At 35.8% G+C, this 14,012-nt stretch overlaps 1 protein-coding gene across 2 annotated transcripts in view; it reads right to left on the reverse strand.

Moving 5' to 3' along the window:
* SLC30A9 (solute carrier family 30 member 9) overlaps positions 1-14,012 on the reverse strand; it is a 55,778-nt gene that overhangs the window by 5,250 nt on the left and 36,516 nt on the right. For both annotated transcript variants that reach the window (XM_084900954.1, XM_084900953.1), the window contains exons 11-15: positions 13,182-13,317; positions 9,524-9,563; positions 8,443-8,514; positions 7,818-7,925; positions 4,917-5,082 (exon numbers count right to left, since the gene is read on the reverse strand). In XM_084900954.1, the coding sequence (XP_084757080.1) occupies positions 4,917-5,082; positions 7,818-7,925; positions 8,443-8,514; positions 9,524-9,563; positions 13,182-13,317 (522 nt within the window). The remainder of the gene's footprint in view (positions 1-4,916; positions 5,083-7,817; positions 7,926-8,442; positions 8,515-9,523; positions 9,564-13,181; positions 13,318-14,012) is intronic.

Raw genomic sequence — 14,012 nt, forward strand, 5'->3', positions numbered from 1 at the left:
CCTGCATGGCTCCTACTGGGGAATCAATCCCGCAACCCAGGCACGTGCCCTTGACAGGATTTGAACCTGGGACCGTCAGTCCATAGGCCGATGCTCTGAGCCCACCAGCTGGGCTAAATAGCTTCTTTTAAAAGTTTTCAAACAACGCTCTAACGTACTCTACTAGAATAGCTTAGTAATAACTACCTAATGAAACAAATGTAATAAATTGAGTCAACACATATATAAAATGCTTAAAGTTACCAATTCCATGGCAGACATTTACCAACCAGTATTGAATGGCTTTTACAAAGTAGATACGATGATATCTTTACTTTATAGATGATAAAACAGCCCCACAGGGGCACTAGTGACGTGTCCAAGGCAATTCAACTAGTCAAGAGCAGAGCCTGGACTCACCCAGATCTTCTCTTTCCATTATACCATTTTGCCTCTCAGAAAGGGAAGCTCAAGCATAACTGTTTCATCCTTTCTGCCCATACCCTCTGGAATCAATCTTCTCCCAAAAAACTATTGAGAAATTATTTTCCTTCTATGATAATCACTATAACATCTTAATAGGACATATACGAGAATAAGAAAACATTGTGAATCCTAGGGACATAGAGAGCTATAGGGAAAACAAGTCTAAATGAGACTCCAAGTATTCTTAAAACATTTGACTCTAATTTCTGAGTGATCTTGAGCAAGTTACTAAATACTGAGTCTGAAAGTCTTATCTACACAAAGAAACATATTCATTAACTATCGAGGATAAAAATAAGGATAATTAACATTGTCTTGGCTGTTGTGGTTCAGTTTGCTGGGTGTCATCCCATGCATCGAAAGGTTACCTGTTCAATTCCCAGTCAAGGGCATACGCCTGGGTTTCTGGCTCAATCCCTGGTAGGGGGTATGCAGGAGGCAGCCAATTGATATTTCATTCTCATATTGATATTTCTCTTTCCTGCTCCCTTCCTCCCTTTCTAAAAATCAGTAAATTATTCTTTTAAAAAAGGAATTAATATTGATAAAGTTATGTGTGTCCAAGTTGAAATAAAACTTGTTCAGATTGTCAAGAGGTTATACAATTTTTTTTTCATATATCTACCTCAGTCCTTACAAAATACTACTAAATTTGATTAGTTGGCTAATAGATGAGTAGCAGGTAATGAAAATATCCTAATGTACACTTTCTTTGTGTTCTTATACAAAACTAAGCTATCACAGGTAGTATTTGTCATGGTTCCATATGATCCCTGCCTCCTGTTTTTAAAGCCCTTGTACAAGCCTCTCTTCTTGAATGTGAGCTAGACCTGGTGACTTGCTCCTATCCAACAGAGTATGGCAAAGTGATGAGATGTCATTTAATCTCTTTTTAAACACATATACAATATTTTATTGATTTTTTTACAGAAAGGAAGGGAGAGGGATAGAGAGTAAGAAACATCAATGAGAGAGAAACATCAATCAGCTGCCTCCTGCACACTCCCTACTGGGTATGTGCCTGCAACCAAGGTACATGCCCTTGACCAGAATCGAACTTGGGACCCTTGAGTCCGCAGGCCGACACTCTATCCACTGACGGAGAGACAGAAACATCAATGATAAGAAAGAATCATTTCACCACCTTTTATCTTGTTTACCCTCAATCTCTATTGCCTTCTCAGCTTGCATACTTTAAGCAAGCTGCCATGTTGGAGAGGACATGTGGCAAAAACAATCTTATCAATAACTGAGTAAGCTCAAAATCAGATCCATCCCCAAAAGATGACTTTCGTCCCAACTAACACCTTTATGACAGTCTGTGAGAAATCCTGAAGTGGAGGACCTACATAAATCATGGCCAGATTCCTGACCCACAGAACTGTGAGGTAATAAATGTTTTAAGTCACTGAATTTTGGGGTATTTTGTGACATAGCAAAAGATAACTAGTACAGTATCTAAAAAGCTGTATAGCCGAAACCAGTTTGGCTCAGTGGTAGAACGTCGGTCTGCGGACTGAAAGGTCCCAGGTTCGATTCCGGTCAGGGGCATGTACCTTGGTTGCCAGCACATCCCTGGTAGGAAGTGTGCAGGGGGCAGCTGGTCGATGTTTCCAGCTCTCTATCCTTCTCCCTTCCTCTCTGTAAAAAAATCAATAAAATATATATATATATATTTTAAAGTGAGAAAATTATTTGAAATGAATGAGAATGAAGCCACAAAATACCAAAATTTATAGGAAGCAGCAAAAGTAGAGCTTGGAGGGAAATTTATAACTGTAAAAACTTATATTAAGTTTAAGGATAGCAAATCAAAACTTAACCTACTATCTTAAGAGAAACTGGAAAAAGAGCAAACTAAACCTAAAGCAGAAAAAAGAAAATAATATAGATTAGAGCAAAAATTTATGAAATAGAAAATAAAAAAAATAACAGAAAATGAATTCAACCAAAAGATGGTTTTCTAAAAAGATCAACAAAATTGACAAACCTTTAGTTAGACCAACCAAGAAAAACAAGAGGAGATTCAAATTACTAGAATCAACATTGAGAGAAAAAACACTACTAAACTAAAGAAATAAAAAGAACTACAAAGAAGTACTATGTACTGTTTTTAGATAACTCAGAAGTAGTGGACAAATTCTTAGACACAAAGTACCGGAACTGACTCAAAGAGAAAAAGACAATCTGAACAGATGTATAACTAATGGAGATAGAATTAGCAATAAAAAAAAAAACACAAAAAACTAGTCACACAGAAAAGGCCATGCCCAGATGGCATCACTGCTGAATTCTACCAAACATTTAGAAACACTACCAATCTTCACAAACTCTTCCAAAGAATAGAAGAAAAGGAAACATTCCCCAACTTTTCTATAAGGTATTACCTTGATACCAAAATCAAAGATATTACAAGGAAAAGACATTAATATGGATTTTTTTACATTAAGTTACTAAGCTTAATACTTATTTTAAGAATGCTCAACTTCGCTGAAACCGGTTTGGCTCAGCAGTAGAGCATCGGTCTGTGGACTGAAAGGTCCCAGGTTCGATTCCAGTCAAGGGCATGTACATTGGTTACGGGCACATCCCCAGTAGGGGGTGTGCAAGAGGCAGCTAGTCGATGTTTCTCTCTCATCGACATTTCTAACTCTCTATCTCTCTCCCTTCCTCTCTGTAAAAAATCAATAAAATATATTAAAAAAAAAGAAAAGAAAGAATGCTCAACTTTTTTTTAAAAAAAAATATATATTTTTTTAATTGATTTCAGAGAGAAAGGGAGAAGGAGAGAGATACTGAAACATCAATGATGAGATTTGACTTTGGATTCATGCAGGACGCAACCAATAGAGTGTCACTCACACATTGATGTTTCTCTCTCTTTCTGTCTCCTCCCTTCCACTTTCTCTAAAAGTCAATTTTAAAAAAATAGCTCAGGTGAGGATTAACAACAAAAAGAATGCTCAATTTCTAATCTTGATCCATCTAGGTAATTATTTTTCAAGATTAAACATACAGGGCTTAATCACTCATTTGTTTTACCAATTCAGACATATAGGCCATTCTTAAAAGATTTAACTCAAAGAGTTTAATTATATTCCAGAAGAAAAATACACTCTTATTTTAAAGTTTAAAATTGGAATTTTAAAGGATTGTTCCTTCCACTTCATTCGAAACTACACTGCTGCTGAATTTCACTGAAAAAATACTATCAGAACTCTATATCTTGCCCTAGATAGTTTGGCTCAGTGGATAGATTCCAGTCAAGGGCATATGCCTGGGTTGTTGACTCGATCCCCAGTAGGGGGCATGCAGGAGGCAGCTGATCAATGATTCTCTCTCATCATTGATATTTCTCTCTCTCTCTCCCTCTCCGTTCTTCTCTAAAATCAATAAAAATATATACATATTTTTAAAAATAGGACTCTGTATCTGATTCTCTCCTAAGTCTTCTATTCTTTATTCTTATACTAGAGGCCTGGTGCACAAAATTCGTGCACTGTGGGGAGGGGTGTCCCTCAGCTCAGCCTGTACCTTCTCCAATTTGGGATCCTTCTCTCAATCCGGAATTGCTGACTCCCAACCACTCACTTGCCTACCTGCCTAATCAACCCCTAACCATTCCCCTGCTAGCCTGATCAACGCCCAACTACTCCCATGCTGACTCGATTGCTCCAACTGCCCTCCCCTGCCAGCCCAATCGCCCCCACTACCCTCCTCTGCTGGCCTTCTTATGGTGGTCATTTTTTGACCACATTGGGGTGGCCATCTTATGAGAGGGTATTATGGTCAATTTGCATATTACCTCTTTATTATATAGGACTAGAGGCCCTGTGCATGAATTCATGCACGGGTGGGGTCTGGCTGGCCTGCTCCATTCAGGGTTGATAGGGCCAGGCCAGCCAGGGGGGTAGGCGGTGGGCGGTTGGCAGGCCCTGCCCCCTGGTCAAACTTCTGGTTGAACTCTCGGTCCAGGGAGCAATTTGCATATTAGCATTTTATTATATAGGACAACTTAAAAGATAAAGATTATAAGGAAAAACTTAAAATAAGTTAAAACAATAAATTTATTTTTGAAGGGAATATAAATTATATTAAATTTGGTAATCATTCCCCATGATAAAAATCTTAAATTTAGTATATTCAAATATAAGGCAAATATAAATATGAAAGATCCATCCAAGTGGTTTCACATTAAGAAGACAATTACTTTGCAAATTTCTGTTCCTTATTCTAAAAATTAAAGATACACAAAATTTAAAAGAATACTTAAGGAGTTTCCTAAACGCTTTCATTTGCTAATTGTTGTAAGTTTGCAACTCTGAAAAGTAATAGATTAAAAAGTTCTCAAGTCTAGGAATCTAAAACCTCTTCTGAAAGTATTTACAACCAAACATACCTATTTCTTAATGATCCTATAAACCTTAGCAGCAGCATAGGAACAAACTGACCTTACTGATGGGTCATTCTCCAGGAGTTCAGTAAGCCGCTGTACTTGTTCCGGCTGAATGGATCGCCCTAGCAGTGCTTCGGTGTTAGTGTAAATGAGGAATGCTGAGACAACACCTAATAAGGTGCCCACACCCAAAGAACCCAGGCTGTCGTACAGTGGATTGCCTAAAAAAAGCACATAAGAAGTCAGTAAGTTAACATTTTCTATTACTTCATTGAGCTTTAAAACATAATCAATAAATCAAAGGACTTCAAATTCATTCTGATTCCTTTAATGACTTTCTCCTAACAGATTTAGTTACCTTACTACAAAATGGAAATGATACAACTTGCTTCATATTACATGGGAATATTATGGCGCTTAATTATTTAAGATCTGTTTTTTGCATCTGGCCATTATATGGGTGAAGCTTCAGAGCATTTTCAGATTAGAGAATTCATGTACATATTAGAGGCCTGATCCACGAAATTCATGCAAGGGCCTTGGCCCCAGCCCCGCCACCATTACAGTCGGGGGCCTCTGCCACCTTTGCTGCGGCCCCCACCTGATGAGGCTTTGTCCAGAAGGAAGGACGTCAGGAAGCATGTCCGGTCTAATTAGCATATTACATTTTTATTATGATAGATTAACAACATAATAAAGAGTCCATTTCTGTTAGCAGTAACAGAAGCACTTTTCTTATCCCAGGTTGACAAAACAATTATAAGAACAAAAACTGAAAGAAATAACAATTTTTGTATCTTATTCCTACCAAAGTTTTATGAGAAAATTATACAACCCATATAAAAACATATATGGTTCATTCCTTTATCTTTCAATCAAGAGTGATTACATAGCTAATACTATTCTTAGCTATTATAGTATTAGCTATGTAATCACTCTTGATTGAAAGATAAAGATACTGGATACTAAAAAGAAAGTTCATTCACTGCTGCTCTAGGTACCTTTGAGCAGTGGTTCTCAAAGTAATATTTTGATCCTTTGACCATCAGCATCAGCATCACATGAGAACTTAGTAGAAATGCAAATTCTCAGGCCTTACCCTACATCTTCCAAATCAAAAACTCTGGAGGTGGGGTCCGGATTCTGTGTCTTCCCAACCTCCAGGCAATTCTGATTCTAAAATTTGTCTTTGATTATTAGGGCTTAATTCTCTTCCAAAACCAATGAGATGCTTTATAAATGTGTACATTAATCTATATATATCAATATAAAAGCCTAAGTGACTGTTACGAACGGTTGCTATGATGCGCACTGACCACCAGAAGGCAGATGCTCAATGCAGGAGCTGCCCCCTCCTGGTGGTCAGTGCACTCCCACAGCCAACCTCCTGCGGCCAGCCAATCTCCTGTGGTCCCTCCCCCCAGGTAGGTGGCCCTGATTGGGGCTGGACAAGACAGCACCAATTGGCCCCAAATACTGGCTGGGCCAAGGGACCCTACCCTTGTACAAATTTGTGTACCGGGTTATCTAATATTTATATAACAGACATCAATTAAATATTACAACACATGGCTTTTATTATTAGAGAAATCTGTTTATTCTAAAGATAAAATGTCAATATTAAATTTAAGTCTCTTTATGCTTGATAAACCATAATTTACTAAAAAACTCAATTTACATACTAGTTTTATTAATATTTAGTAAGAAATATAACACTGAAAAGTAAACTGACTTTTCTGAATTAGTCTTAAAAATGATCCACTTGTGAATACAGTATAATGTATTATACTAGGAGGCATATAATTATAGAGATTAAAATAAAATATATTGTATTGCACTTTAGAAATCCAAATTTCATCATTTTTATTTAAAAATATATGTATATAAATAATCCTACAGAAATCACAGGAATATTAGCTAAAAACATATTTATTTATTGGCATGTTAATTAAATTAAATTTAAATTAATTAATTTAACTAAATAAAACTTAATTCATGTGAATATGCTTAAAACAAAAATTTTATGTTTGACTAACATTATAATATAAAAGAAAATAATCTATTAAAAGTTTACTTGTCAAGTCACACTTTTCTTAAGCCTGAAATTTTGCTAATAATGATTTATGTCTAAAATGCTAAAGTTAGCCAGAAAAACAATAAAACATCAAAGAATTCTGGTTAAGAGTTAAAATGTATATTCAAAATGAAAAAGACCTGTTTATATTTTAGAGTATTTTAAAAAAAACACTGTAGAACTATAAGAACTTATCACCTCCAATTATTTAAATATGCAAGTACAAATGGTTTAAAATGGAAGGAGTTCCATTCAATATTATTCCAACCTCAGAGATTTGAGTCTTCGCATACTAAATGATTCTGTTTTACATTTTGACTTCTAATTCATCTGTAATATACTGGCCTTTAAAACACTTAACTAGCTACCAAAATGAGGGTGGAACCAACTTGAGTCAAGGAAATAGGAAAGCAATAGCACTTATTATTGGGACTAATAATGCAAAAGACAAATTAACAAGAGCCACAATATGTATTTATTTAGCACTGTAGAATTTATTAAAGTTCTCTTTGCATTTATCTTAATAAACCTGTGAGGTCACTAGGACAAATATCAATACTTCTGCACATAAAGAATAATTGTGTAACTTATGGTAAAGAATAATTGCATAATTCATTAAGTCACAGTTAGAAAGGTTTAGTGTATTACCGAAATGCTCTATTACAGACTTCCTTATTTCTAAGAGAAATTCTTAACTCAAGAGAAATTTTATACTTTTACTGACCAAATGTTTTATTCAAATAAGTTAATAAGTTAGGTTAGTATAAAATTAGCATCTAACAATCTATAGATTTAAAATTATTCAATGATGTAAAAGAAAATTTCCACATAGGATTATTTACGTAGTACAAATAAATCACCTGTAACATAAGGAATATTTACCTGTTATGGAAGTAAGGCCCATACAAGTGGCTGCTATTGTCACTCCCAAGACTGCTGCAGTATCCTCCAATAAAATAACATTTGTACTAGGATCACGACTTTCCATTACTTAATCATTGGGGAGAGAAAAAAGAAACTTTCTGAAATCTTAACTTGATACTCTCAGATAACATTTTAATAAGTATCCATTTAAAATTAAGATTTAAATGAAGATTAAAAATGTGTGATATCCTGATTTTGAAAACACTGCTCAGTGCAAACAATTTCTTGGTTTACATGTTCAAATTGCTTTTTAAGTTATATAAGCATATACATAAATACTGTAGTTTACTTAAGTTAAATGCAAATATAAAGTATTCATGTTCAAATCACATTATACTTCTCTTTTTAAATGAACTGATACAGTGGGGGGACAATGGGGTGATAAAGGACACATATGTGATACCTTAATCAATAAAGAAAAAAATTCAATTTAAAAAAATGAACTGATATATATATATATATATATGAGCCACACATAGGGAAGATATTTTGTACATACTTATAAGGAACAAAGCAATAGTACTAGGCAATTTTAAGCAAATAAAGGAGATAAAATAATACACATGGTTTCTAAAGCACATACCATACTTGTAAAATGACATTTCTTTGGCCGCAGCGCTCCTACGAAGTTCATTTACAGCAACAAGAAGTGTTGCTGAAAGAAAAGCATTCATATCAGCAAGGAAGAAACTTCATGCCTCCAAACTTTAAAGATGGTATCTCAAAAGATAAATAAATATGTGTAACACTTTAATGCCATGGTTGGAATTAAGGAAAAGTTCTGTATTAACTAGTCATTATCAAGGTCCCAATTAATCATCACAATGTAATGAACCCCATATTTCAAAACCACAGTAATTTAAATATCATTACCACAACAGCAGCTTTAATTTTTTTGGACAGTTACTATTTGGCAGGCACCACACTAAATAAGCATAGTCACTCTTGATCCTCCCAACCTTTTGAGGCAAGTAGCATTATCACCATTGTATGGACAAAGATGAATGAAATAGTATGCATAGAAAGTGACAGTGTTTCAGAAGTAAACATACTATGAGTAAAGCAGTGAATGAGGCAGTTTCATATATGATAGTAGCACTTCTCTGTCATAATACTGCTATAGCTGAAACTTTCAGAAACTTGGACAAACTTCTATTACAAAAAAAGACAGCCTTCTTTGATTAACATACTAAAACCTCTTTTTAGAACTCCATATATAGTTATATTTTTATACTTCATTTCAAATGTTCTGAGTTTTATGATCTGATTAGAGGCCCACTGCATGGATTTGTGCACTGGTGGGGATGCGGCCTGCAGGGATTGGCTGTCGGAAATCCTTAGCACTGCCGCGGGTGTGGGAGCACACTGAACCACCAGGGCACAGCTCCTGCATTGAGCGTCTGTCCCCTGGTGGTCACTGCACGTCATAGTGACCAGTTGTTCTGCCGTTCGGTCGATTTGCATATTAGCCTTTTATTACATAAGATACTCTAGAAGAAATAGCTTTTCCCTTGCCCCCATCCTTTACAGAAACAACCACAGTACATCATATAGTTTACTCTTAAAAGTAGACAAAACTTAGATTCCTATTCCCAATTCTTTTAATTAACTACTAAATATATATTACTAAATTAAAAATAAAGAAATAGTATGACAGTACATACCTCCTTCAGATAACAATGATCCTGCTAAAATACAATATGCCTGAAAAATAAATATTAAAATAAAGCATAAATGAATATTTCACTAAAAATCACAATTGTTCATAAATAAAGTTTATAATATTTAAAATGGAAACATGAATTTGAATTCAAGCCAGATAAGGATCTTGATGGCAAATGAGAAAATTAGATAGGTGGTATCTTCATATGAGAAAACAGATAAAAGCTTAAAAATGTTAAAAGTATCACCTCATTTCATAATAATTAGAAGAGTAATAAATATATATACACATATATGTATATATACATATACACATAACACACACATATATGTATATATATGAATGTATGTGTGTATATATACATATATGTGTGTGTGTGTGTGTGTGTGTATATTACTAGGCGCCTGATACATGAAATTCATGCATGTGTAGGGTCCCTAGGCCTGGCCAGCGATCAGGGCCAATCTATGGGGCAACTGGCAGGGCAACTGGTGGGGCAATTGCCAGCTCCGCTCCCACGACTGCCACCACTCGCCTCCCACTGCAGCGCCAGGCCACATCCCTCTGTGGATCACCTCCCTCTGCAGGAGGTGACTGGTGGGGTGATCTGGGGGCAGCGCCAACCCGCTTGCCAGCCCTGCCCCCCCGCTGCCAGTTCACTCCCTCTGTGGGGCAACCGGTGGGATGATTAGGGGGGCCCCCGCTGGCACTCGCCTTGGCTGGCCTAGGGCCTGTGGGCTGGGGGTAGCTTCTGCATTGGGCATCTGCCTCCTGGTGGTCAATGCACATCATAGTGATCAGTTGTTCCAACTGTTGTTCTGCTGTTCAGTCAATTTGCATATTAGGTTTTTATTATATAGGACTAGAGGCTCAGTGCATGGATTCATGCATGGGTGGGATTCCCCCAGCCTGGCGCTATTGGGGTGCTGGCTGGTAGGGGGTAGGGACCCCAGGAAGTTGGCCGGCCCAATCAGGGCCAATGGCGGGCTGGCCTGGCGGGGGGGGGGGTAGGGGAGGAGAGGAGGAGGCAGGGGCTGCAGGAAGTTGGCCAGCCAGCTGGAGGAGGTGAGAGAAAGAGCTGCGAAGGGGAAGGGCCACAGAATGTTGGCTGTGGGAGCACACTGACCACCAGGGGGCAGCTCCTGTGTTGAGTGTCTGCCCATGGTCAGTGCATGTCATAGCAACTGGCAGACCATTCACTCTGGTTGTTTAGTTATAGCAGTCCCTTAGGCATATATCTATATCTATATCTATATCTATACCTATATCTATATCTATATCTATATATAAATGTATACATGGGTGGGCAAAAGAAGTTTACATTTGTGAGTACATTAAACAGTTTATTTCTGTATCATTTATTATCATATAATTTTCCATACATGCCCACCCCTATATATAATATAGTCCTAGGTTATAAGTATCCCACATTAAAAAAATGAGGTGCTATACTATTACAGAATGTATACCATGACCTAAGCTCAATTAATGATATAAAAGGTAAAAGTATTATTTAATTAATATAAAATTTTTGAAGTTCAAAATTAACACAAATTATTTGAAATCTGGGGTTGTGAATACCAGAGGCAATAAGGTCCACTCCCATGCTCAAATAACTTATAGATTTGTTTGGATACCAAGTATAAAGAGAATCCTTTCTGAATTCTGATTCCAAAAGATAACTATAAGCAATCCAAGGCATATAGAAAGAATTAAACTAGCAACACAAACTTTTAAAATTTTTAAATGAAATTTAAATCAATCATCTATAGAATTTTTGACATTATTTTGGACCCCTAAGCTTCTCTAAAATAGAGGTTGAAAATTTTGAACCCTGTCCAACACTTTCATAATTCTGTTAAGGAAACTGAGATTTCCAAAGGCTATGTGATTTACTTAATAAGAATTAGAACACACACACACACACACACACACACACACACACAAAGAATTAGAACACAGACTTTTCCGTTTCAATTCTAGGTTCTTTACACTCAATCATGCTGCCAATCTGAAACACAGTAACGAAACTTTCTTATAATTGTTTTTAATCCTTCTATCTTTCCAGAAAGAATTTCATAAGAGGAGATACCATATATCCACCAAGATTTTTAATAAATATAAGCTGGTTTATGGTGTGCTGAATCTACTTTTTATAACAAACAGTCATAGTCCTAATTAAAAGGAACCCCATTTAGTTACTAAAAGATAGAAGAACTTCTAGAAGCTTTAAAACATATACACAATTTAAAATTTAATTAATCAATCCCTAACTCCAGTGCAATTAACCTCTTTGCCACTATAAAATAATGTTGTACTAATTAAATGAATGATAAAACAATGAGATAACTGTAACACGGTCAAACCCCTGCAGAATGGAGGAAATACCCTTCTTCATTTTAATTATCTGAAATGTATTATAGTAAGAAACTAATCAGTAAGAACTATAGAAAAAGCCTAGTTTAAAGGGTGTAACAAGGTATTAAAATGAGATGTACTCCAGTTGAGAACAAAATAGGTTCCAAGCCCCCCACATTCCAAAATGAGGCGCTATACCACCTATTCAAGCCTTGCATAGGTGGCCCATGCCTGCTTTTACAACTCTTAGCTCCAAACCCATAGCTAGCATAAACACAACTGTGCTTATCAAGGGAGCTGCCAAGTAGGGTAATTTCCTGGAAGTGCCCATGACAGAAGAAAACAAAACCCAAGAAACAGCTTTAAATCTCTACAAAGGAAACTGATGCAAAATGATATTGATGCCAACAAGTAGTATTTTCTTGTTCCCTATCCCTATTTTCAATGCTGCCAGACTAGGGGTGTGAGAATACATACAGTGACTATGCTCCCGTCCTCTCATTTCTCCAGGAAGGCTTACCAGGATGAGGGAAATGAGAAGCTTTAACTTTATAACAATTTCAACATATGACTATTACATGGGACTGGATATTTTAATCACTGATAGGTGATTGTTCTTGGGACTAAAAGTGAACAGAAGTCTTTCTTCTTATTTTCAACAGAAACTAGAAAAATTAATGGGACTGCTCAATATTATAACTACACCTATACCTATAAAGATGATATTGTTCGACATCATTGAATCATGTATTTAGAAGTCATGCTCAATCATATTCTAAAAAATACAACTACAGATACATAATACTACAAAACACAGTCAAGAAGGTATGTTAGTCCTTTTCTTCAACATCAAGAACACTAAGTTTTCCACTAAAATTAAATACTATGTCATATACCGTATTTTTCGGACCATAAGACGCACCGGACCATAAGATGCACCAGTTTTTAGAGAAGGGAAATGAAGAAAAAAGGATTCTGAAACAAATAGTGTCCTAAAATATTTTATGTGCATTAAAACCCAACATCACAGTCATAAACACATGTAATCAACCCTGTAAAGTAAACAGCAGCATTTAGAACCATTTTAGAGCCGGGCAAGCACACAGAGACCACACAGAGCCGGGCAAGTAAAAAAACTTTTTTTTTACAGTATATGTGTAGGCTATATTTGGACCATAAGACGCAGGGACTTTTCCCCCCGACTTCTGGGGGGAAAAAAGTGCGTCTTATGGTCCGAAAAATACGGTATATGACATAGTATTTAATGAGCGGCGGGGGGGGAGCGGGGGGGGGATAATTACCCAAAGCAGGGATTCCATTGGTTGAGGATGAAGCAATCCCATAATTCCATGGTACCAAGATAATCCTGCACCCATCATGAAAATACCAACACCACTAATTAGTGAAGCAATATAGCGCATATTTGAAAATCCATACCTGAAAAATAAAAATGGCAATATAGTTTACAAGAACTACAAATGGTTTCCTTTTAAAATATATTGCAATAAAAATGAGAAAATTATTACAATATTAAGTTGTTATGATTTTATATTTAAGTAAAGTTTAAGTGCCAAACTCAAATCAATCAGAAAATCAACATGTAAAGTGGACAAAATTTAAAACTTATATTAAAAAATACATAAATACAATTTAGTATAAATATCTGCTAATTTCTTTTCCATATAGACTGTTTTGATTCAGAACTTTACTATCATGTACCACAACAAATGCTGGTAAAGTTAATCTTTTTTAAAAAATGCAATCAGATGTTTATGAGCAGGATAACATTTAAATTTCCTTGTAATGCAGCTTCTAATTGGATTATTTTTGTCTTTTTGTACAGCCAATGGGTGATTTATATTACCCATATTTGGTGCTGAGAACTTGCTTCTGGTTCTATATAGTTTAGCAGAGAGCAACTGACCACTATTATTAGGACTAAGAGCTTCAGTTTTCTCAATGTTTCTAAAGACAAATTTTAAAATCCAAATTATTTTTCCAAGCATCTTTGGTATTTATGTGCATTCTTTTCTATTTCTATATGTACCAATAAAGTACTGACCATTAAGTTAAAAAATATGATATAGTATAAAAGGAAAACAATCACTCAATAATAAAAATATTTCCTAGGA

This window comes from Pipistrellus hanaki, assembly GCF_964339955.1.
Source record: "Pipistrellus hanaki genome assembly, chromosome: 1".
NCBI classification, from domain to species: Eukaryota; Metazoa; Chordata; class Mammalia; order Chiroptera; family Vespertilionidae; genus Pipistrellus; species Pipistrellus hanaki.